The following is a 23,198-nucleotide window of genomic DNA, read 5'->3' on the forward strand; positions in this document are numbered from 1 at the left end:
TCTCACATCTTCCTATTTCTGAACCTGAATACCAGGGGTTTCCGGACTATAGATAGACAGTAAAAAGGTCAACAATGTCTAGATAGACACCAGATGTTAGACAGTCAATAGGTTGACAGGAACAGTAGGTTGACATACTAAAGATCGACAGGTACAACTGGTTGACAGGATCAAAAGGTAGACTCGAAAATGGTGACACAAAAATGGTCGATGCCTGATTTTGTTTGTTTTTTAGGGTTAGGTTTAGGGTTAGGCACTTACCCCGACGGTTAGGGTTAGAAACTTACCCCGATGGTTAGGGTTAGGCACCAGGAGGGAGGGTTAGGGTTAGGCACGTACCTCGACAATTAGGGTTAGGTACTAGAAGGGACGATTAGAGTCAGGCACCTACCCTTACGGTTAGGGTTAGGCACCAGGAGGGAGGGTTAGGGTTAGAGTGAGGATTAGGGCTAAAAATAAAAAAAATCACGTATTGACCATTTTTGCGTCGGCCTTTTGGCACTGGCGACCATTTGTACCTGTCAACCTTCTTATATGTCGACCTTTAGTGTGTCGACATTTTGTCCCAGTTGAGCTTTTGTCCAAGTTGACCTATTGACTGTCTAACATCTGGTGTCTATCTAGACCCTGTCGACCATTTTACTGTCTATCTGTTAATCCACAACCAATACCAGGCTTTGGACATTAAGGGCAGGCTCATGATTGGTGGAGTGATTCCATCAAAACAAGTCTGACAGCCCTGATGTGGGCCGGTGTCAGCAGGAGGTACTATGGAGTGATGCTGTATGCTACTGAGGTTCCCTAAAGGCGGAACAATGTTTAGGAATTTCAGCAGCTGTGAGGCTACAACATTGATCTTTCCTAGACAGGGACGTTTAATACACTATATTGTTATACAGAGAAAGTTCATGAAGAAATAGACCTGGTGATCGGCAGAGATAAGTTGCCCACAACAGAAGATGGTTCCAACATGCCATTTACCAATGCGGTTATCCATGAGGTGCAACGTTACGGAAATATCTTGCCTATTGCTCTGCTTCATATGACTTCCAGAGACACCAACATCCAAGGCTTTGATATCCCCAAGGTACTTTGCACGCGCCCAGAATAGAGGTGGGACGAACACCTGTGACATTATGTAGCTCTTATTATTTTTAACATATTATAGTGTTAGTTTCCAAAAAACAAAAAAGTAACACAAAAAATTCAGGAAGCCAAAAAGTTTTTCACTATTGAATATTGCATCACGTTCATCACTTTTTCCATTTAGATACATTTTATACTGATTTTTTTTCCCAAGTCACATAGGGAAATATATATAATTATTTTCTTTTACAGGTATTATGTTAGGAATAACAGGGGAAAATGAGAAATAAGTACTCTGCAATAATTATTTACTTGCCATGTTTTAAACGATTAATTTAACTGACAAAGTATACGGCGAGTCTTATTCAGCAACATGTAACGATTATAGGGATGCCAAATATGTATACTTTACTAGTTAGAGCTGCATGTGTGGGTGATAATAAGAATAAGCAGCAGGGGCAGGCAACGAGTGGAACTACACATCCCAGCATGCCCTGCCACAGTTTTACTGTTAGGACATGCTAAAACTGTGGCACGGCAGGCTGAGATGTCTAGTTCCACAGCAGCTGGACTGCCACAACTTGCCTACCCCTGATATACATTTTTATTTGTGGTTTAGTTGTTATTAAAATATTATTTTATTTATTCTGTTGGCTTATTTATATATCAATTTTCAATAGCTGCATTAATATGCCATAACATAGCTTAGTATGTGAGGAGGTGCACTAACACTAGGGGTGATGTGGTATTTAACATCCGGAAGTGTCTCTAGCAGGACAGTACACAGACTGGTCTTTCTTTGAGCTTAGAAGGTTCTTAGAGGTTCACCATGGCTGATTGTTTCCTGCATTTGTGTTTAGTTGCTCCAATTGTGATTACGGGGGTGCATTAAGAGCATTCCAGTGATGTAAAGTTTATACTAGAGACGTTCTGTCAAATTATGCAATGAGCATTAAAGAACAACATAGGAATCCTGAATCTAAATCCTACTATCCAATTTTACCTTTTCTACTGCACATTTTGTAATGAGCCAAACAGTGTTTTCCTGCCTCTCCATTGTTTTACTGCCTCTCATTGTTTTCCTGCCGCTCATTGTTTTCCTGCCTCTCCATTGTTTTCCTTCTTCTCCATTGTTTTCCTTCTTCTCCATTGTTTTCCTTCATTTCATTGTTTTCCTGCCTCTCATTGTTTTCCTGCTTCTCATTGTTTTCCTGCTTCTCCATTGTTTTCCTGCATTTCATTTTGTCCTGCATCTCATTGTTTTCCTGCTTCTCCATTGTTTTCCTGCCTCTCCAATGTTTTCCTGCATCTCATTGTTTTCCTTTTCTGCCTCTCATTGTTTTCCTCCCTCTCATTGTTTTCCTGCCTCTCTATTGTTTACCTTCCTCTCCATTGTCTTCCTGCATCTCATTGTTTTCCTGCATCTCATTGTTTTCCTTTTCTTCCTCTCATTGTTTTCCTGCCTCTCCATTGTTTTCCTGCCTCTCATTGTTTACCTAACTCTCCATTGTTTTCCTGCCTCTCATTGTTTTCCTGCCTCTCATTGTTAACCTAACTCTCCATTGTTTTACTACCACTCCATTGTTTTCCTTCCTCTCCATTGTCTTCCTGCATCTCATTGTTTTCCTGCCTCTCCATTGTTTTCCTGCATCTCATTGTTTTCCTGCCTCTCCATTGTTTTCCTGCATCTCATTGTTTTCCTTTTCTGCCTCTCATTGTTTTCCTGCTTCTCCATTGTTTTCCTGCCTCTCCATTGTTTTCCTGCCTCTCATTGTTTACCTAACTCTCCATTGTTTTCCTGCCTTTGCATTGTTTTGCTGCATCCCCATTGTTTTCCTGCCTCTCCATTGTTTTACTTCCTTTCATTGTTTTCCTGCCTCTCCATTGTTTCCCTGCCCCTCCATTGTTTTCCTACCTCTCATTGTTTTCTTGCCTCTCCATTGTTTTCCTGCCTTTGCATTGTTTTGCTGCATCCCCATTGTTTTCCTGCCTCTCCATTGTTTTACTTCCTTTCATTGTTTTCCTGCCTCTCCATTGTTTCCCTGCCTCTCCATTGTTTTACTTCCTTTCATTGTTTTCCTGCCTCTCCATTGTTTCCCTGCCTCTCCATTGTTTTCCTACCTCTCATTGTTTTCTTGCCTCTCCATTGTTTTCCTGCCTCTCCATTGTTTCCCTGCCTCTCCCTTGTTTTCCTGCTTCTCTATTTAAAATAGCAAATTCATATCTCACAGCTCTTATACAATGATTCAGATGCTGGTTAAATAGGAGAATGTAATTGCAATGAATAGCTTGCCAATTGTCTTACTTAACAATTGCAGTTCAATTGATGATGTCTTTGGCCCTGATTCCAATTTGCATTCAATCCAAAATCGGACACTAGAGATTTTTTAGCAAACTGTGCATGCACTGCACCTTGCATACCCACCTTGACGGAAGCTACATGCATGGCTGCTTCTCTCTGCCTGTGAAATAGGCGTTTCTGGGTGTGAACTGGTTGCCTAACGTGCGAATGCATGCAAGACATCAGTTACATGGTGGTGTCATGGCAGTGTCGTGGACCTGTCGCCAGAGTTCTGTACTATTTTGAGGCGTGACCAGCATAGTTTCAGTGTAAGTGTTCACACTAATGATGGCTGCGGCATGAAGCTGTGCAGATAGTCACATTACCATAAGGTAACAATGTGACTGCTGCGGCCATCAGCGCTTGTGTGTACTTTGCGTAAGGCTCAGAATCAGGTCCTTTATGTCTGAATTATAAACCTAATTGCTCTAAGTAAATGAAGGCTCTCAGCAAGCCTGGGGGATGAGTCACATTGTAAGGCAAATATGAGCATTAAAAATAGCATTTTACTGCAAGAGTAGTAAATTCTTGAAATGACGCCCAGTAAATCTAGTTGGGAAAACAGGAAAGGAAAGGAATGTAAACAAAGATGCTTGTTTTTCTGTGTCATTGAACAGGGCTAATAAGTTGTGTGTCATTGATAAACCATTACACGAGTAATACAGTTGGATTTACATGAAGCAGCATTACCCACACCGCTCCCCTTCTATAGATGCAGAGCGCAGCCGGGCATGTCTGTTTCTCAAAGGTGCTGAGCACAGAACACATCCCACTCTGTGTGTCTTACTGCTGTGGTATTACCACCCTGGCTAGTTCAGCCTGATGATGGTAACTGAAAAATAGGGCGAACACCACTCCATTTTTCCCCTTGATTTTCCATGACCAGACCAGACTAAAAGGTCCAGGACTGGTTATGGGTTTAGGGGAAGGGGGAAAACCCCACACCGTTTTGTTTTTCTTTCATTTTTTAGCCTATTTTAAGCTCTAAGAAGCATCTATCTACTAACAATCGTTATGAAAATCAACTGAAAATCGACTTCAAAACGGACTTTAAATGCAGCTATACAATGCACCTGCCTGAGGCAGGCGAGTTTGGGAGAAGCATGCGCAGATCGCTATGATCACTATGATCTAAACATGCTTCCCCAAACTGGCCTGCCTCAGGCAGATGTTTTGCCACTACGATCTGTGCATGCTTCTCACAAACTGGCCTTCCTCAGGCAGATGCATTGTTACTACGATCTGTGCATGCTTCTCACATACTGGCCTGCCTCAGGCAGATGCATTGTTAGTATGATCTGTGCTTGCTTCTCACATGCTGGCCTGCCTCAGGCAGATGCATTGTCACTACGATCTGTGCATGCTTCTCACAAACTGGCCTGCCTCAGGCAGATGCATTGTTACTATGATCTGTGCATGCTTCTCACATACTGGCCTGCCTCAGGCAGATGCATTGTTACTATGATCTGTGCATGCTTCTCACAAATTGGCCTGCCTCAGGCAGATGCATTGTCACTACGATCTGTGCATGCTTCTCACATACTGGCCTGCCTCAGGCAGATGCATTGTTACTATGATCTGTGCTTGCTTCTCACACACTGGCCTGCCTCAGGCAGATGCATTGTTACTACGATCTGTGCATGCTTCTCACACACTGGCCTGCCTCAGGCAGATGCATTGTTACTACGATCTGTGCATGCTTCTCACACACTGGCCTGCCTCAGGCAGATGCATTGTTACTACGATCTGTGCATGCTTCTCACATACTGGCCTGCCTCAGGCAGATGCATTGTTACTACGATCTGTGCTTGCTTCTCACAAACTGGCCTGCCTCAGGCAGATGCATTGTCACTATGATCTGTGCATGCTTCTCACAAACTGGCCTTCCTCAGGCAGATGCATTGTCACTACGATCTGTGCATGCTTCTCACAAACTGGCCTGCCTCAGGCAGATGCATTGTTACTACGATCTGTGCATGCTTCTCACATACTGGCCTGCCTCAGGCAGATGCATTGTTACTATGATCTGTGCATGCTTCTCACATACTGGCCTGCCTCAGGCAGATGCATTGTTACTATGATCTGTGCTTGCTTCTCACAAACTGGCCTGCCTCAGGCAGATGCATTGTCACTACGATCTGTGCATGCTTCTCACAAACTGGCCTTCCTCAGGCAGATGCATTGTCACTACGATCTGTGCATGCTTCTCACAAACTGGCCTGCCTCAGGCAGATGCATTGCCACTACGATCTGTGCATGCTTCTCAGAAACTGGCCTGCCTCAGGCAGATGCATTGCCACTACGATCTGTGCATGCTTCTCACAAACTGGCCTGCCTCAGGCAGATGCATTGTTACTAAGATCTGTGCATGCTTCTCACATACTGGCCTGCCTCAGGCAGATGCATTGTTACTATGATCTGTGCTTGCTTCTCACAAACTGGCCTGCCTCAGGCAGATGCATTGTTACTATGATCTGTGCATGCTTCTCACAAACTGGCCTGCCTCAGGCAGATGCATTGTTACTATGATCTGTGCATGCTTCTCACAAACTGGCCTGCCTCAGGCAGATGCATTGTTACTATGATCTGCGCATGCTTCTCACAACTGGCCTTCCTCAGGCAGATGCATTGTTACTATGATCTGCGCATGCTTCTCACAAACTGGCCTGCCTCAGGCAGATGCATTGTCACTATGATCTGTGCATGCTTCTCACAAACTGGCCTGCCTCAGGCAGATGCATTGTTACTACGATCTGTGCATGCTTCTCACATACTGGCCTGCCTCAGGCAGATGCATTGCCACTACGATCTGTGCATGCTTCTCACAAACTGGCCTGCCTCAGGCAGATGCATTGCCACTACGATCTGTGCATGCTTCTCACAAACTGGCCTGCCTCAGGCAGATGCATTGTCACTACGATCTGTGCATGCTTCTCACAAACTGGCCTGCCTCAGGCAGATGCATTGCCACTACGATCTGTGCATGCTTCTCTAAAAACTGGCCTTGAGTGGACTTTCGAAACAACTGTTAGTAAATAGGCGCTTTGCATAGTCGTCTATTTAGAAGTATCAATGTTTGAGTCAGTGGTCTATTGTAGTCGAAAGTCGGTTCTTTAGTTGATTTTGTGTCAGTTTTGCCTTTTACAAAATTGACCCAAAAACCAAATCGACCTTTAGTAAATATTCACCTAAGCGGTCTTTTTATTAATCCTCATAATTCCATTTATCCAGCATATTAGCTGGATAATGTGTTATTTAAGTTATCTCTATATTTAACTGTACTGAACCGTCCAGAGAAATCAGTGATTTCCTTCAGACCATATTTAGATAGAAAAGAAAAGAATCTGATGGATTTATGTATACTTTTTCTTACCTTAATCCATATGGCTAGGATGCTTCCTCCTCTGTCTCCCATGATGCATTGCATCTCAGACTGCTCCCCACAGATGTGATGCAGCATACACAGTGTATGTGGAACCTGCAGACATTGCTTTATTCACATACATACATTGTTTTCAGCTCTCTCCTCTGGGAGAAGCCCAGAGTAGAGATGCCACTGACTTTAGGGTGAAGGACGATGCCCGGCACTATGTGTCTTTAGGCTCCACCCCCTCACGGGGAATATCGCGATTCGTGGGTCGATCGCGATGGGCGTGACCAATATGAAGTGTTTTGCATAATAACATGTAATGTTGCCCTCACCCCCTGCCTGTTTACCCGCGATTTGAGACTTAATCCTCGTCAAAGTGCCCATTTTGTTAGGAAATGGGCAGAATGCTGGAGGACCACCTACTCTTACGCAAATTTGGGTGTCTCCTGCAACTTCCAGGAGAGTGGGTAACTATGTGTATTCATTTATATTCTGTAATCTGCTTTATGTATTGTGTATGCAGGCGTTCTCTTTCATACAGAAGTCAGAGTCCCTGACAGTACAGACTAAACATAGCAAAGCACACAAGCAGCTGTATCTGAGAGTGAAGCCATTGCTCTAATCAGAACCCAACCCTGAAAAATAAACTATTGAAAGGAGTTCTGCTGAATTCTACACCTCCATTATATAGAGGGAACAATGAATGCACCCATTATTTACTGGAACATACATGTTGTATAAAAGTATAAAGATATACAACCAATAAAACATAATTATGTATTTTATTTCTGTGCTAATTAAGGGCACTACAATCATACCCAACTTGACTTCAGTTTTAAAAGATGAGACCATTTGGAAGAAGCCGCATCAGTTCTACCCCGAACATTTCTTGGATGCAGAGGGGAAGTTTGTGAAGAAAGAAGCATTCATTCCATTTTCTGCAGGTAGGAACCATCCAGACGGATTACCAGATTCTGAACAGATTTTCAAGCAGAATGCCAATATGCCCGTAATGGTGACAATAATATTTTCATATAACCATATAGTTGTAGGAGAAAAAAAAACTTTATTTAAATATATTAGTACATAGGATACCTTCCCTGAATTATAGAATGAGGAATAAAACACTAAAGCCAGGGTAACTGTGATTTTCTTCCAGCCTTTTTATGGGGGGAGATGTATCAAACATTGGAGAGAGATAAAGTGGAGAGAGATAAAGCAACAACCAATCAGCCTTTAACTGTCATGTTAGAGTCGGGATATAGTCGGCATCCCGGCGTGCAGGATGCCGACGGTTTTAACACCGGCGCCGAAATTCCGACAGGTCGGGATCCCGGCATCAGTATCCCGACCGTTGGCATCCTGAAGGTAAGTATCGGGGTGCACGGTGAGGGTAGCGTTAGCTAGTGGGGATAGGGTTAGGCATTAGGGGGAGAGTTAGGGTTAGGCACCCGGGAGGGAGGGTTAGGATTAGGGTACGGGGTGGGGGGGTTAGGTTTAGGCAGTAGAGGGGGAGGTTAGGTTTAGGTACCAGGGAGGGGGTGTTAGGTTTAGGGTGCGGCCAAGGGCTGGTTAGGTTTAGGCACTAGGGGGGGAGAGTTAGGCACCAGGAAGGGGGGGTTAGGGTTAGGGTAGGGGTTAGAAAAATACTCACCATTAAGTCCTATGGGTGTCGGCATTCTGGCTGTCGGGATGCCGCTGTTGGTATTCTGACTAGCGGCATCCCGACAGTCGGGATAACAGCCAACCCGTTAGAGTCTATGGGCCTCATTTATCAATGAGTGATATTCTTGTATTCACTTGTTACTAATCTTAAATTGGGCTCCAACCAATCATCGTGGATAAATGAGGCCCTGAATTTGAAAAATGACTGTTAAGAGCTGATTGGCTGGTACTTTCTATTTTACCTCTCTCTTCATTTTTTGCAGCCATGATTATCATGGGTTTGCTATTACATCAATATTGCTTTTATGGGGAGATTTATCAAATCTACTAAAGAGGACAAGTGGAGGTGTTTGTCATAGAAGCCAATCAGATTCTACCTACCATTTTATAGAATGCAGTAGAATAATGATAGCTATGCGCTGATTGGCTGCTATGGATACCACCTCCACTTGTCCTCTTTATAAGGCTTGATAAACCTCCCCCTCATTAGTCTGTAAGGTCTGTGTAAAGTACTGAAATAAGTTCAAAGGATCTTCCAGTTAGTGCACATGTACAGTAATTAACTGAGCCACTGTTTAGTACATATGCCTCTTGATGCTTTGAATGACTGTGAACACTTATGACCGTCAGAATAGTGGACGTTCGGCTTGAGTTACGTTTTTCACTGTCTTATTCCTCTCTCTTTTTCTGCTGTAGGTCGCCGTATATGTGTAGGAGAGCAGCTGGCAAGAATGGATCTGTTCATCTTCTTTACATCCCTGCTGCAACGTTTTGAATTCCACATACCAGATGATCAGCCACGTCCCCGGGATGATCCCTTGTTTACATTCAACTTCAGCCCTCGCCCTTTCCAAGTCTGTGCTCAAGTTCGCTAACATTAAGCAGAAGAATTTTTACCTATATATATGTAGCTATTATAAGCATTCAAGTCGTCATACTCGCCAAATATTCAGAATGAATGTCAAGCATTCTGACTTTTTGCATACATTTTATATACATTTATAATAGACAAATTTTTCTATTTACGTTTAGTACTTTATAATCAAGAAATAACCACAACTGTTAGCTAAATTATAATACATTCTTATTCGCAGGTTACCGTATATACTCGAGTATAAGCCGAGTTTTTCAGCACATTTTTTGTGCTGAAAAAGTACCCCCTCGGCTTATACTCGAGTGAAGTGTGTAGCGCTGACCGGACGGAGTTCGGTCGGCGCTACACAGCACAAACACACAGCCGCCGGAGCCGGCAGTTGTGTGTTTGTTGTAATCAGCAGCCGCTGAGAGTCTGTCAGACTCTCAGCGACTGCTGCTGCTCCCACTGTGGGAGCCATCTTCCAGCTCCCGCAGTGGGTAATGGGAGAGAAGTCATGAGTAATGACGTCTCTCCCATTCAAAGCGGCCGGAGGAGCTGTTAGCGGCGGGACCAGGAGCGGGGGTTTCAGGTAACTGATTTTTTTTTTATTCTTATTACATCACTCTCTACTGGGGGGAGGACTACTGGGGGCACTACCAGGGGGCGATTACTACAGGGGGCACTACCAGGGGGCGATTACTACAGGGGGCACTACCAGGGGGGGATTACTACAGGGGGCACTAAAAGGGGGGATTACTACTGGGGGCAGTAAAAGGGGGGATTACCACTGGGGGCACTACCAGGGGGGGATTACTACTGGGGGCACTAAAAGGGGGGATTACCACTGGGGGCACTACCAGGGGGGATTACTACTGGGGGCACTGAAAGGGGGGATTACCACTGGGGGCACTACCAGGGGGGATTACTACTAGGGGCACGACCAGGGGGAATTACTACTGGGGGCACTACCAGCTGCTGCATTTCCCACCCTAGGCTTATACTCGAGTCAATAAGTTTTCCCAGTTTTTTGTGGTAAAAGTAGGTACCTCGGCTTATATTCGGGTCGACTTATACTCGAGTATATACGGTATATAATTGTCTACCCAGTTCCCGGAATTGCCTGCTAAGCAGCAGCTATTCTGATCACTTCCTGACCTGAATGGGGTTACATTCCATTTTCAGTGCTGTGTCTAGTGGATGGTAAAATGGGAAGGGGGTACTGTAATGTGGCATAACCTATACTGGGCACTGGAACGTGGTATAATTTGGAGGGCACTGTAATGTGGCACAATATGAACTGGAGGCACTTTAGTATGGCATAATATGAACTGGGGCACTGTAATGTGGCATAATATGAAATAGAGGGCACCGTAATGTGGAACGAAATAAGAACTGGAAGTACCTAGTGTGGCATAATATGAAGAGGGGGCTCTGTAATGTGGCAGACAATTAACTGAGACTGCTACAATGTGGCATAATATGAACTGGGGACACTACAATGTGGCATAATATGAACTGGGGACACTACAATGTGGTATAATATGAACTGGGGACACTACAATGTGGCATAATATGAACTGGGATCACTACAATGGGGCACATCAATGTGGCATATTGTGTACTGGGGACACTGTATGGCATAATGTGAATTAGGGGCACTATGTGGCATTATGTGTATTGGAAGTACTACAATGTGGCATATTATGAACTAGGGCACTCCTATGAGGCACAAAATGATCTACGGCACTTTTATGGGTAATAAAATTAACTAGGGCACTGCTATGGTTCATAAAATGAACTAGGGCACTACTATGGGGCATAAAATGATCTATGGCACTACTATGGGTCATAACATTAATTAGGGCACTAGTATGGTTTATAAAATGAACTAGGGCACTACTATGGGACATACAATGAACCACTGCTGCAGATAGAGGTTTCTTTCTGGAAGCATTAGGGTAGTGGCCCCTTCAAAATGTTCCTATGGGATCCACAAAGTCCAGTCCCTGATTGTATCCTGTAGGCCGCAATGGCTGGCACCATCAAAAGCTTTAGGTATCGAGAGTCATACACTAATCTTTAGTCTTCTGTGGGGATTGATGTCTGCCTGAAAATAGGACTGCAGCATATCTCTAAAAATGTAATGTTGGAAATCCTCTGAAAGGGCTGCATAAATATGCTCCTCTGTCCTCAGCCGCACTCAGAACACTGACGAGTTAAGTCACCAGTGTCTGGTCGAGCGGATGCCCATGCTTATGCTAGTCACACACAGGACAAATTAGCACAGGCAGTCCTCCCAATCTCACATACTCAGCATTAGGATTGGATTCTCTGTCTATGTCTCCCCTCTCAACAACCAAAATCATACTTGAGTATCAGGAGCTTCAGACACTTCCTATCAGTAATCCCATTATAGTACACTGCAGCCAACCTCATTTAGCCTCTTTTAGCAACAAAATCAAATTAATTAGTACTTACATCAGAAGCACAGCGGGTGTAACAGTGTATGTACAGTATGTATATGTGCCTAGTGGAAGCACATTAAATAGTGTGCATGGAATCCTAAAAGCAAATTATCCTGTTTTTTTATTTTTAGAGAACCTTATGTGTTTTTTAAAAAATGAACTTACTACTTTACTACATATTTGTAATTTTATATTTACGCAGAAAGTAGTTCCATGCCACGTATTGCCTATCATAGGGGCATATCCAATTAGCCGCAGGGTTTCACCAGCGGCTAATTTTTGGGCAAAAGTCCCGCGACACGGGGATTAGCTATTCAACTAAATAGCTTTTTCCCCCGTGTCATTAAAACAGGACTTCCGCGTGAGAACACACTGATTCCACGAGAACTGCGGAAACAGTGTGTTATACCCTCTCGCGCGAGGCCGAATAAGGGGTGCTTCACGCAGATTTTACCTCACACCTACATGAGGTACGAGGTAAAGTCCGACAGCGGGGACACCCAAGCGTGGAATCCCCTCTAATTGAATCCCGACCTGCGCGATGATTAGCTGCGGTGTACCCCACGGCTAAGTGGATATGGCCATAGTCATTAGTTCTTCGTTTAGACATTCTTACCTATTTATAGATACTACTGCCATACTTCCCTATATCGTTTGTATTGATGATGATGACGACCGTGATGATTTTAATTTCACATATGGGTTTTTCTTTTCTTTTCATTTTTTGGTACTGTAACTACAAATAACTTTACTGTCATTTGGCAAAACTTGTTGTGTTCACTTAGACATACAGGGGCATTTTCAAACAGGTGCGAAAAGTCCCGTACTTTTCGCATGCCGTACTTTTCGCTGACATCACTGGTTTTCCATGCAAAAAAGTATCGCGCTTGTCCCCGTATTCAATTAGAAATCGGTGAAAACGGGACCCGGTGAAACGCAAACAGGCGAAAAGTGCTGTCAGATTTGAGGAAATCAGCCTGACATCCCCCAAAAGTATGCACCGACATTGGGGATCACTATAGACACCCCCAAATAGGTCTACTGAAGGTATTTGGGGTACTTAAATGATCTTTGCAGAAGTGGTGAAGAATAGCATTTTGCAGGGTTTTTTTGCAGAAAAAAGTAGTCCCAGCAAATTTGGGGTACATGAAAATGGGTGCTAGCATATTTTAAAGTTGCTAAACTGAAGTTTTAAAAAACATTAAAAAATCCACCTGTCGCAACCACCTGCAAACTTAAAAACACCTGGGGCATACTTGGGGACCCCTCTCGAGTCTATTTCGCTAGTTTTTAAATTTGTCCCCCAACTTTGGACTTTTTCACCCCCAAAATGAAAGTACTTTTTTGGAGTAATCTAAAGTATTTTTCATAATTTCTTAACCTTTGGGAGACTGTCCCAAGGGTGCAGGGATTTTTTCCGAGGTTTGCACCCCAAAACCCCAATTCTGCACTTTTTTTCGACACCTATTCATAGGCAAAACTTTTTCGCAGTTTCCATTGCATTGAGTTTCTGCACTGGCGAAAAGTCTCCAGAATTGAATATGGAGGAAACTTTTCGCATGGCGAAATGACGTCACTCACGATACTTTATCGCCAAAAACGGCTTTTTGCACCTAATTGAATACGGCCCACAGTATCTTGTCCAAATCTGTAAACTGCTTCTGTCCCTGATAATGAATAAATATTATTGTGTTTAGTTGTGGCCTTACTGATAACTAAATATGAAGAATTTGAAAGCCATAAAATAAAGTGCAAAGGGTCTCATTTAGAGGATGTATTTGTGCCCTAATTGTTCTTAGGAAGACAAGAACATTAGAAACACGCATTGGCACCAGGGTTATGGTATAAAAGATAGACAGTAAAACAGTTGACAGTGTCAAAACAACAGATGTTAGATGGTCAGTAGGTTGACAGGGACAAAAGGTTGACACAGAAAAGGTCGACATGGTCAGAATGTTCGACACACAAATGATCAGCATTTTTTTTTTTTCTTTTCTAACCCTAATCATCACCCTAACTCTCCCTTTGGTACCTAACCCTCCCTCCTGGTGCCTAACCCTATCCGTCTGGGTAGGTGCCTGACGCTAACTGTGCCTTTTAGTGCCTAACCCTCCAGTAAGTGCCTAACCCTCCCTCCTGGTGCCTAACACTAATCGTTGGGCTAAGTGCCTAACCTTAAAAAAAAAAAAGTGTGTCGACCATATTTGCGTTGACCATTTTAATGTCGTACTTTTGACCATGTCAACCATTTGTATCTATCTACCTTCTTCCATGTCGATCTTTTCTGTATCAACCTTTTGTCCCTGTCAACCTATTGACTGTCTAACATCTTGGGGTATATTTACTAAAGTGAGAGTTTTTAGAAGTGGAAATGTTGCCCATAGCAACCAATCAGATTCTACTTAACATTTAACTAGCACCTTCTAGAAGATAATAACTAGAATCTGATTGGTTGCTATGGGAAACATCTCCACTTCTAAAAACTCTCACTTTAGTAAATATACCCCCTGGTGTCTATCTAGGTACTGTCGACCTTTTTACTTTCTATCTAAAGTCTGTATACCAATTCGGATGTAGTTGTGCAATTTTTGTTTACTACCCATGCATCTAAGTATTGCATGCGCCTCGATTGTGTTCGTAAAGAGTCGCAGTTGCGATTCCAGATGCACACAAGGAGAAGTACATTGGAAATGTATTCGGGGTTCCTGGGTGGCGACTGGGAGACAGTCTGTCTTATTGGTAGAACCAAAGTGATTTCTGTAGGTGTCAGTGGTATGTGAAATGGATGTTAGTCCACATAGACGTCCTTGACCAGTAGGATGGTGTATTAGTAACAGCGGTAAAGATAGGATTAATGTAATAGCCGTAGGCAGTTCTCAGATTGGAGCTATGTGCTGTATGTCCGTACAGCACTGTGATACTCTTAATACAGTGACGCAAAGGGAATTTGCATATGCTCATTAATGCACGGTGACATCACCCCGGCAGTGCGTCATTACCTGGTAGGAGACAGCATGGTAGCTCTCCCCTCTCCAACGCATCTTATGGCCGTGTTATGGGACTGTCGCAGCCGTATCACTGAAGTGGTCGCGTACACCAACACTTCATTACTCACATAGGAGGCCATACACAGACAGAATATCTGCACCTGACATAGGGCTGGTCCAAGTTTCCATGGTGCATCCAATGTTGCTTCTAAAGAGCCACCAGGCGGTATTACAGTGTATACAGAAGCTGAAAGTGGGTGTCCCAGTCCTTGCACATTCAGACACGGATATCACCAGTGTAGGGCTTTGTAGTGGCTTCACATAAACTCACAGTTGTGTCGACTGGCAAGACGCAGACACGGATATGGCAGGATCCAACTCAGAATCAGGCCCATTGTGTAACTGGATGCATTGCGTAAATTGTTCTCAGCTGTGATCCCAGAGAGTTTTATTCCAGTGTTTGACATTTAGCCTAGATAACGGTACAGCCCCCCACCCACACCCCCACACACTGACATTTCTCCCTTGAGTTAACCAACTGTCTTTCCGAATTTAAACTATAATGTTGGTAACTATGCATTATATTATATTGAAGCGAGAAAATTAAATAGCTTGGATTTTCCTCTGATAGGGATTACTAATGAAATAACAGTGGTATGTTAGCAAAATCTGCATGGACAACATTGAGGTGCTAGAAACTCAGACAATGTTCAAACTGATGGTGTGATACCCCATCTACAGTATAGGAAAGCCCAACTATGGGGAACCATGTTCGTGTTTACAGAGCCATGTCAAGATGCCACAGCTAAGTCACATGTCTGTGGTATCCTGACCGTGACACATGCAAGTTTACATACATCTTTAATCACATTGTATATTAAGGGTACATCATAAGCAACATTTTGAAACCTGCACATGGTGCTATCAATATATTTCAAGAAATAGAAGAAACATAGGTGAGGAAGATCAGTAGGCAGTAGCTAGTGACGGTTGTGTCGGAGGGTGGCTGCCGCCGTGAAGCTTGCCTACCTTTCCGGGGGGCCGATAGCAGGCACCCGATTTTTCGGGAGGGTAGGCAAGCATGCTCCAGTAAGTTGTCCCAGCATGAATAAATTGATAAATATCCCCAAAAATTATTACTTATCGCTGCATTAAGGAATTATAATTTTTGGGACCACACTGCGACCAAGGTAAATTAGGCCCCTACTCCTGCTTTCTAAAGGTGACATGTTCTCAGCACTGCAAGGTGACAAGGGCCCCGCACTGCACACTCTGCACCGAACAGGCAAGTCCCTCTTCCTCCGTGGCACCATCTTCCCAATGACAGCTTCGGGAAAATGGCGCTGCACAATGAAAGCAAAGACTCTGGCTCTCTTGTGCACATGTGCCATCTTCCCGAATATCACTAGGTAGATGGACGCACCGATCCGTATTACTGCGTCTACAAACGCTGAAAGTGGGCGTCTCAGTCATGGCACGTTCAGCCAGATGGATGTAGATAAGGGAAGTAGTTTGTACCAGCATTTGCATAAAGTCGCAGACGAGTGACCACCAATAGATGCTGCTGCGTGCGCTTCTGTGTGCAACTCAGAATCAGGCCCCCAGTGAGTGCAGGAGCACAGAGAGCAGCAGAGTGAGTGACAGTGGGAGGAGGCAGCGGATACTTTCTCTCTCTCAGTGTAACTTCCTTTGGTCTCACTTACAGTCACATAAGTATTTATTTTTATTAAGCAGATATTAGCCCTATCGCTGGAGAGAATGGGTGTTTTTAGGTTAATTTTAACTAAGGGCAATGCTCTGCAGATACTTAGGGGTATATTTACTATAGTGCGTGTTTGTGGAAGTGGAGGTGTTGCCCAAAGCAACTAATCAGATTCTACTTATTTATGTAGCACCTTATAGAAGATGATAGCTAGAATCTGATTGGTTGCTGTGGGCAACACCTCCACTTCCACAAACCCGCACTTTAGTAAATATACCCCTTAGAGATGTTTGTATGCTAATACCCTTCAAATTACTAATACAAAACTTAATGAGACTGGTAAAGTGGAATGCAACCAATCAGAGTCTAGCTATTATCTTCTAGAAAGTGCTAGTTAAATGTTAAGTAAAATCTGACTGGTTGCTATGGGCAACATCTCCACTTCTAAAAATCTGCACTTTAGTAAATATACCCCTAAGGCTCTGGATTCCCACACATTAATAGGCTCATTATGCTCATTCTCTGTTAGGAAAACAATCTAGTTTCATAATGGATTTCAATGACAATGGCACAGGACATGTACTAAACCTTGGAGAGTGATGAAGTACCAACCAATCAGCTCCTGATTGGTTGGTACATTATCTCTCTTCACTTTATCTCCAAGGCTTAGTACATCTCCCCAGATGTAATAAGTGGATACAATAATAAGAATAAAACACAGCAAAATGGGATTATTGCAGATTTCAGGGAATACAGAAATTACAAAACGAGTATCATACAATAATAATAGTACAATCCAAAAGCTAATATAAATACAAGTCAGTAATACATGGGATTGTTGGATATTAGAATTTACCAGAGTTCCGTGAAGTCACAGAGGAGCGAGGTGACTTCCAACATCCTTAATAATTTACAGTAAGGGGTGTACCATTCTTTATAATACACATTAGAATTTGCCTATTATAATCAATAATATCAAAATCCATTGTTTATACATATAATATTTACAAGAAGTTTTATATATATATATATATATATATATTTATATTTATATATATAATTATATATATATATATATATATATATATATATATATATATAGACATCACTTGGACCTTATATTTTCTTCTCTTCATCCAGGTCTGTCAAGCAGCAGTTACACAGGATCTGTACATATTTTGTTATCCATGCTGGAAAAATAATTAAAAACGTCACTACAGTATACTGACAGGACTAAGAGCTCAGTATAAACAAGAATAATACCGTGTATAAAACTTAGGAAAATATACATAAGAAATAATGGTGCAGAATTTTGTTTTCAGTCAGTAATGTGAAGGGGCCTATCCATTACCCGACTTTGTGAACAATCCGTCCAAAACCAGGAAGTTTTGGTCGCATAGTTCACAAAGTCGTGTAATGGACCAGCGATGTGCGTGCACGCTGGTTCCTTGCCATCCCCGACTATCTACTGAACATGCCCGTCAACCTGACGACGCTCGTCAGGTTCGGCATGTTTAGAGATAGGAGGTTGTGCTCCTTCACCAAATGACGTTCAGTGAATGCCACCACACCTCGGCGACCTGAAGGTCTGAACGCTAGACATTCAGTCTTTCAGGTCGCCTAGTGGATAGGCCCCATTAGATGACAGATCCACAGAATCAGATAGATTGAGGGTTAGATTATTTTTTTTTTGTTAAATGTAGCAGCATAGAAAACTCACCAAGGTTATAAAATTCCTGAATCACCATCATACGATATTCTAAACGATTACTGCCTCTCTACCCAGTTCATTGAAACTTACATTTATTTTCCTTCTCTACTCAAATAACCCTCAGGCTCTCACACCAATATTACTGTGTGACTGGATAATACAGCCCAACAAGCTGGAACAATATGCAATGTATGGAGCTTAACCTCATGTATCAAACTCCTATTTTCCTACAGATAGTAGGCTTGCAAGTAAGTCTTGCTTTATTAGTGTGTACTGTGGGTCTCATTCAGACCCGCTCGCGAGCGCTGAGCGCTCACAAGCGGGTCGATGTTTCCCAAATGCGCATGCGCACGACGGAGGCGCCTCCGTCCTGAGCATGCGCGAGACCCGAATAACGACGGGGTAGCCGTCATTATGGGTCTCGCACCAAAGGGGGCGTGCTGTCGATGGTGATTGACAGCACGCCCCCTTTGGTGGGCGTGCCGCGGGCGTGGCTGCCCAGACGGAGGCGTTCCCATGGGAACGCCTACCGTCTGGGGCCGGCCACACTGACATCACTAGTGATGTCAGTGGGAGTGATTTTGGCTCTGATAGAGCCAAAATCACTCCATGGCTTGCTGCAGACGAGACCCTACCGCAAGGGTCTCGTTGCAAGCCCGATGGTTGCGATGGTCTTGACCATCGCGACCATCATCATGGACGCTCGCATAAGCTGTGGGTGGTAACCCACAGCTATGCGAGCGTCCACTAGGCCGCCTCGCAAAAAAAAAAAAACACGCCCTGATTCAGAGCGGGCGCTCTGTCAGAGCGTCCGGCTCTGAATCAGGCCCTGTGTACAGTATTAAATGTTGTTACAGAATTGCAGTAAGCCTCTTAAGCTGGTGTTACACTTGCATTTCACACCAGTCTTAAGGCGCGTATCCACTAGACGATAAATTGATCAATAATTATATCTTTATCGTTCATCGTCCACAATATCGTTCAGTGTGTATGCCGTCAACAACCATCGATGCGCGCTCCCGCTGGTCGTTGACGACATCTTTCATCGCCCGTACTTGCAGGGCAACCTGACGATATCATCAGGTTCTGCAATTTCGGGGATGAGGGAGAGTGACGTCACTGAATGATATCGTTAACGTTATCGTTCAGTGTGGCTGCTCAATGTCGTTAATGACAGGGTAGGGCAAACACTAGACAATATCGCTCATTGAGAATATCGTATAGTGGATATGCGCCTTTAGGTATATTTATTAAGTGTTGGTTTGTTTTTATTCTGCATGTCGGGTTTGCAATCCGCTGATTTACTTAAGGCAAATTTGATGGGAACCCACCGAAAATACAGACTTTAAAATGCAATAATAGAACATCGGCTCGCCATCAATTCTTTTCAGTTGAAGTATAGAATCCCTGGATTTAATTTGCATTGACTTTAAAACCCATCGCATGGGATCCAGTCAAGATGCCGGCGGACGTGATGCCGGACGTCAGGATTCCGACGCCGGAATCAGAAGGGATCAAGATACCGATGCCGACACTTCCCGACCACCGGCATGTATAAGTATGTGGGTTAGGCTTATGGTTAGGCCGGGGATGGGGGGGGGGGTTAGATTTAGGGACCTGCCTGGGTAAGTTAGGGTTAGGCACTGACCGGGGAGGCTTAGGGTTGGGCTGCGGGGAGGGGGGTTAAGGTTAGGCACCACTGGGGGGAGGTTAGGATTAGGCACTGCCCAGGGAGGGTTAGGTTTAGGATGCAGGAAGGGGGGGTTTGGTTTAGGCACCACCGGGGGGAGTTTAGGGTTAGGCACCACCGAGAGGAGTTAGGGTTAGGCACTACCAGGGGAGGGTTAGGTTACTTATCGGCCCCTTATATTCAGGGTGTGCAGTACAGGATTCTTTCCTATACAATATTCAGGGTGTGCAGTCCAGGATTCTTTCCTATATACTTATCGGCCCCTGTTGGGTTCTTCACCATCGGGATGCCGCTGTTGGTCTTCAGACCACTGGCATCCCATACGCCGGTATATCATACAGATTCCCCGTCACAAAGCCAACAGCAAATCCGCCCAAATAAGAGACCTGCCTCTGGCAGGCAAGACATGCATTGCACATATCAATTAGTATGATCTGTGCAGGCTTAGCTCTGTTAGCTGAGTGAAAATAAATAAAAAATGTCATGGGGTTCCCCCAAAATGGTAATCATCCATGGAAGTCTGAGCGTAGGCTGGTATTGAAAAATAAAGGGGACAAATGGCATGGTATCCTCCCTATTCTTCAATAACCAGCACTAAGCTGGACCAGCCAGGGCTAGTGACACTATAGTAGGGAGATATACAGCTTGGATTCCCCCTGCATAGCAGCAACCAGCACCATACTGGTCACCCAGGGATGGAATCATTAGAAAAGTGAGGACCCTCCAAAATGCCTCACCCCCCCCAACCTAAAGCCAAACAACCCTGGACTGAGAGGGGATGCTGTCATAATCCCTACCACTGGGATTCCGACGTTCAGAATGCCGATGCCGGAATCCCGACACTTATCAGAATACCGGTGCCAAAATCCTGACCGCCGGGATCTTGAAAGTAAGTACTGGGGTTAGGGGAAGGGGTTAGGTTGCGGGGAGGGAGAGTTAGGTTTAAGCATTAGGGGGGAGGTTAGGGGAAGGGGAGGGTGGGTTAGGTTTAGGCACTATGGGGGAGATTAGGGTACGGGGAGGGAGGGTTAGGTTTAGGCACTAGGGGGAGGTTAGGGTGCGGGGAGGGAGGGTTAGGTTTAGGCATTATGGGGGAGGTTAGGGTGCGGGGAGGGAGGGTTAGGTTTAGGCATTATGGGGGAGGTTAGGGTGCGGGGAGGGAGGGTTAGGTTCTGATCACTGGGATCCCGAGCGCCAGCATCCCGTACCCATCCCATTGAGAGCCTAGGACTATCCTCCGCACTCTCGGGACCTCCGCACCCCCGGAATTTTGACTGCAAAAGTAATAGTAATAATTATTTATAAATAATATTGTTCTTTTCACAATGGGGCGAAAGGAGTAGCAGTAGCAGCATTTATTTATTTTGCAAAAATTCTGGATGCTACAGGGACTGAACAGTATATGTCACCTTTATTCTGTAATAAATGGGTAAATGAGGGTTTATAGTTCTTAGGGCGCAGGCAGCTTTTGAATTACGTCATTGCTATTATGCAAATGCAGCAGAAGGTGTATGACACCCCTTGCTGCATTTGCGTTCCCAGAACTGCGACGTAGGTCGCAGGCTGGGATCACCATCGTGACCATCGGTGGTCGATGGTCACGATGGTGTACAACGCTGGCCCGCCAGCCAGCTGAGTAAGCCTCAGCTTACTCAGGCTGGTCGGCTTGCAAGCCCAGGACACTGCGTCCCTGGGCTTGCCACGTCCGGGAAATGGAGCGGAAATGCCCACGTTTCAGGGAATGGCAGCTGACCCCTCCCCCTCACCGCCCCTTAAATGCCTCTGCCTGTCAACCAGGCAGAGGCACCAGAGGGGCTGCGTGCGATTACGCAGGACCAATTCTGCACACTCATAGAATGGGTTCTGCGCACGTGCAGATTCCCAATAATCGGGAATCTGCGATCAGCTGAATCAGGCCCTTAGTGTATTATACTTCTAACTTTTATAGTCGGCATTTAGATTTTGGTCAGTTTTGCTGAGACCTGCCCATACTATAAGTGCCTCCAGAACATGGCCTGCTTCCTTCTTACTGAACTGGTCCTGAGTCTGGAAACTGTAGCACAAGCCTTAGCAGTCAGTTCTTGTTTATTGAACAACATATATATGGGAGAGGGAGACATTAAGTTAAATTTGTAGGTTTAAAGTTTAAACCTTTTGAAGCTGCTACATGCATCTCATCCAACTGCAGTGGAGCAGGAGTTATAGTTAGGGCCCTAGAGAGTCGTCCCGGGCCCCATTACTATCGGCGGCGTTACCTAATCGCAGGTGGTGTGGCCACGTCCCTTTAGAAAAATATTTTGTGGCATTGCGTGCTGGGGAGGGGGGCGCTGTGAACCCCATCAGCCCGGCACAAATCCAGGGGAGGGGTGTGATCAGTGCAATTGGTCCCCCCCACCCCCCACAAGCAGAGGAGAGGAGACTGCTGCTGCTCCCCTAAAAACAAGCCCGTGCCTGGGTAATTAGTACCCTCCCCCTCTCTCGGTGCCCCTGGTTATAGTTATAATATTGTAGAAGAAACAAAAATGTGGATCATGCAATGGATGGTCTGTGCAATGCAGTCTGTAAACAACATATAGGTGTACAATGTTGCTGAAATTTTAGGTATTTTCGCAGCATATTTACATATTTTGTCATGGTGCCCTCGGGGAGGGGTATGTCCAGGTGGGATGTATGATGGACATGGCTCATTGAACCAACTCATCACCGCCCCACCCACTGCATCGTAGTGCTGTGACATGTGGCATTATGCCACTGGGGGTGCGGCTCAGGATGGCGAGATTCATAGCAAATCACATCATAAAGGCACCACTCGGCCCACTTCACTGGAGACGTTGGCTGGATTTGGGGAGGCTGTCTAGTCAAATCCAGAAGTCTCCCAGAAATCCAGAGAGAGTAGGTAAATACATTTAATTGAAAATAAATTTTAAAAATGTTTGATTGTCCCTATTGCACAGTACTACATCTCTATACTGGATGTACTGTTAAATATACAGTATGTTTACTTTATAGTCCAAATGATTGGAAAACTGGTTTATCTGAATGCCGACACCAGAAACCCGTCACTTATCGGAATACCAGTGCCGGCAACCCGACTGATGGAATCCCGAAGGTAAGTAGCGGGGTTGGGGGGTGGGTTAGGCACTAGGGGGAGGGTTAGGCACTATGGGGGAAGGGTTAGGTTTAGGGTGCGGGGAGAGGGAGGTTAGTTTTAGGCACTAGGGTGGGAAGATTAGATTTAGGAACCGGGGAGGGAGGGTTAGGGTTAGGGGTAGGGTTACGGGTTAGGTTAGGATATTTACCTACAGTCGCCAGGATGGTAATCTAG

At 44.5% G+C, this 23,198-nt stretch overlaps 2 protein-coding genes across 2 annotated transcripts in view; one reads left to right on the forward strand and one right to left on the reverse strand.

Annotated features, from left to right (window-relative positions):
* The window catches only part of LOC148524928 (cytochrome P450 2D20-like), a 68,858-nt gene extending 58,905 nt beyond the window's left edge, over window positions 1–9,953 (forward strand). The window contains exons 7-9 of the mRNA XM_088471520.1: window positions 900–1,087; window positions 7,600–7,741; window positions 9,159–9,953. Coding sequence (XP_088327646.1) covers window positions 900–1,087; window positions 7,600–7,741; window positions 9,159–9,337 — 509 coding nt within the window. The 3' untranslated portion in view covers window positions 9,338–9,953. The remainder of the gene's footprint in view (window positions 1–899; window positions 1,088–7,599; window positions 7,742–9,158) is intronic.
* Window positions 9,954–17,588: 7,635 nt separating this feature from the next.
* Window positions 17,589–23,198, reverse strand: part of LOC148524929 (Y+L amino acid transporter 2-like) — a 71,119-nt gene continuing 65,509 nt past the window's right edge. Inside the window, exon 10 of the mRNA XM_088471393.1 lies at window positions 17,589–17,662. Within this exon, the coding sequence (XP_088327519.1) occupies window positions 17,589–17,662 (74 nt within the window). The remainder of the gene's footprint in view (window positions 17,663–23,198) is intronic.

The sequence above is a fragment of the Taudactylus pleione genome, unplaced genomic scaffold (assembly GCF_031769625.1).
Source record: "Taudactylus pleione unplaced genomic scaffold, aTauple2 ptg000114l, whole genome shotgun sequence".
In the NCBI taxonomy this organism is placed as follows: Eukaryota; Metazoa; Chordata; class Amphibia; order Anura; family Myobatrachidae; genus Taudactylus; species Taudactylus pleione.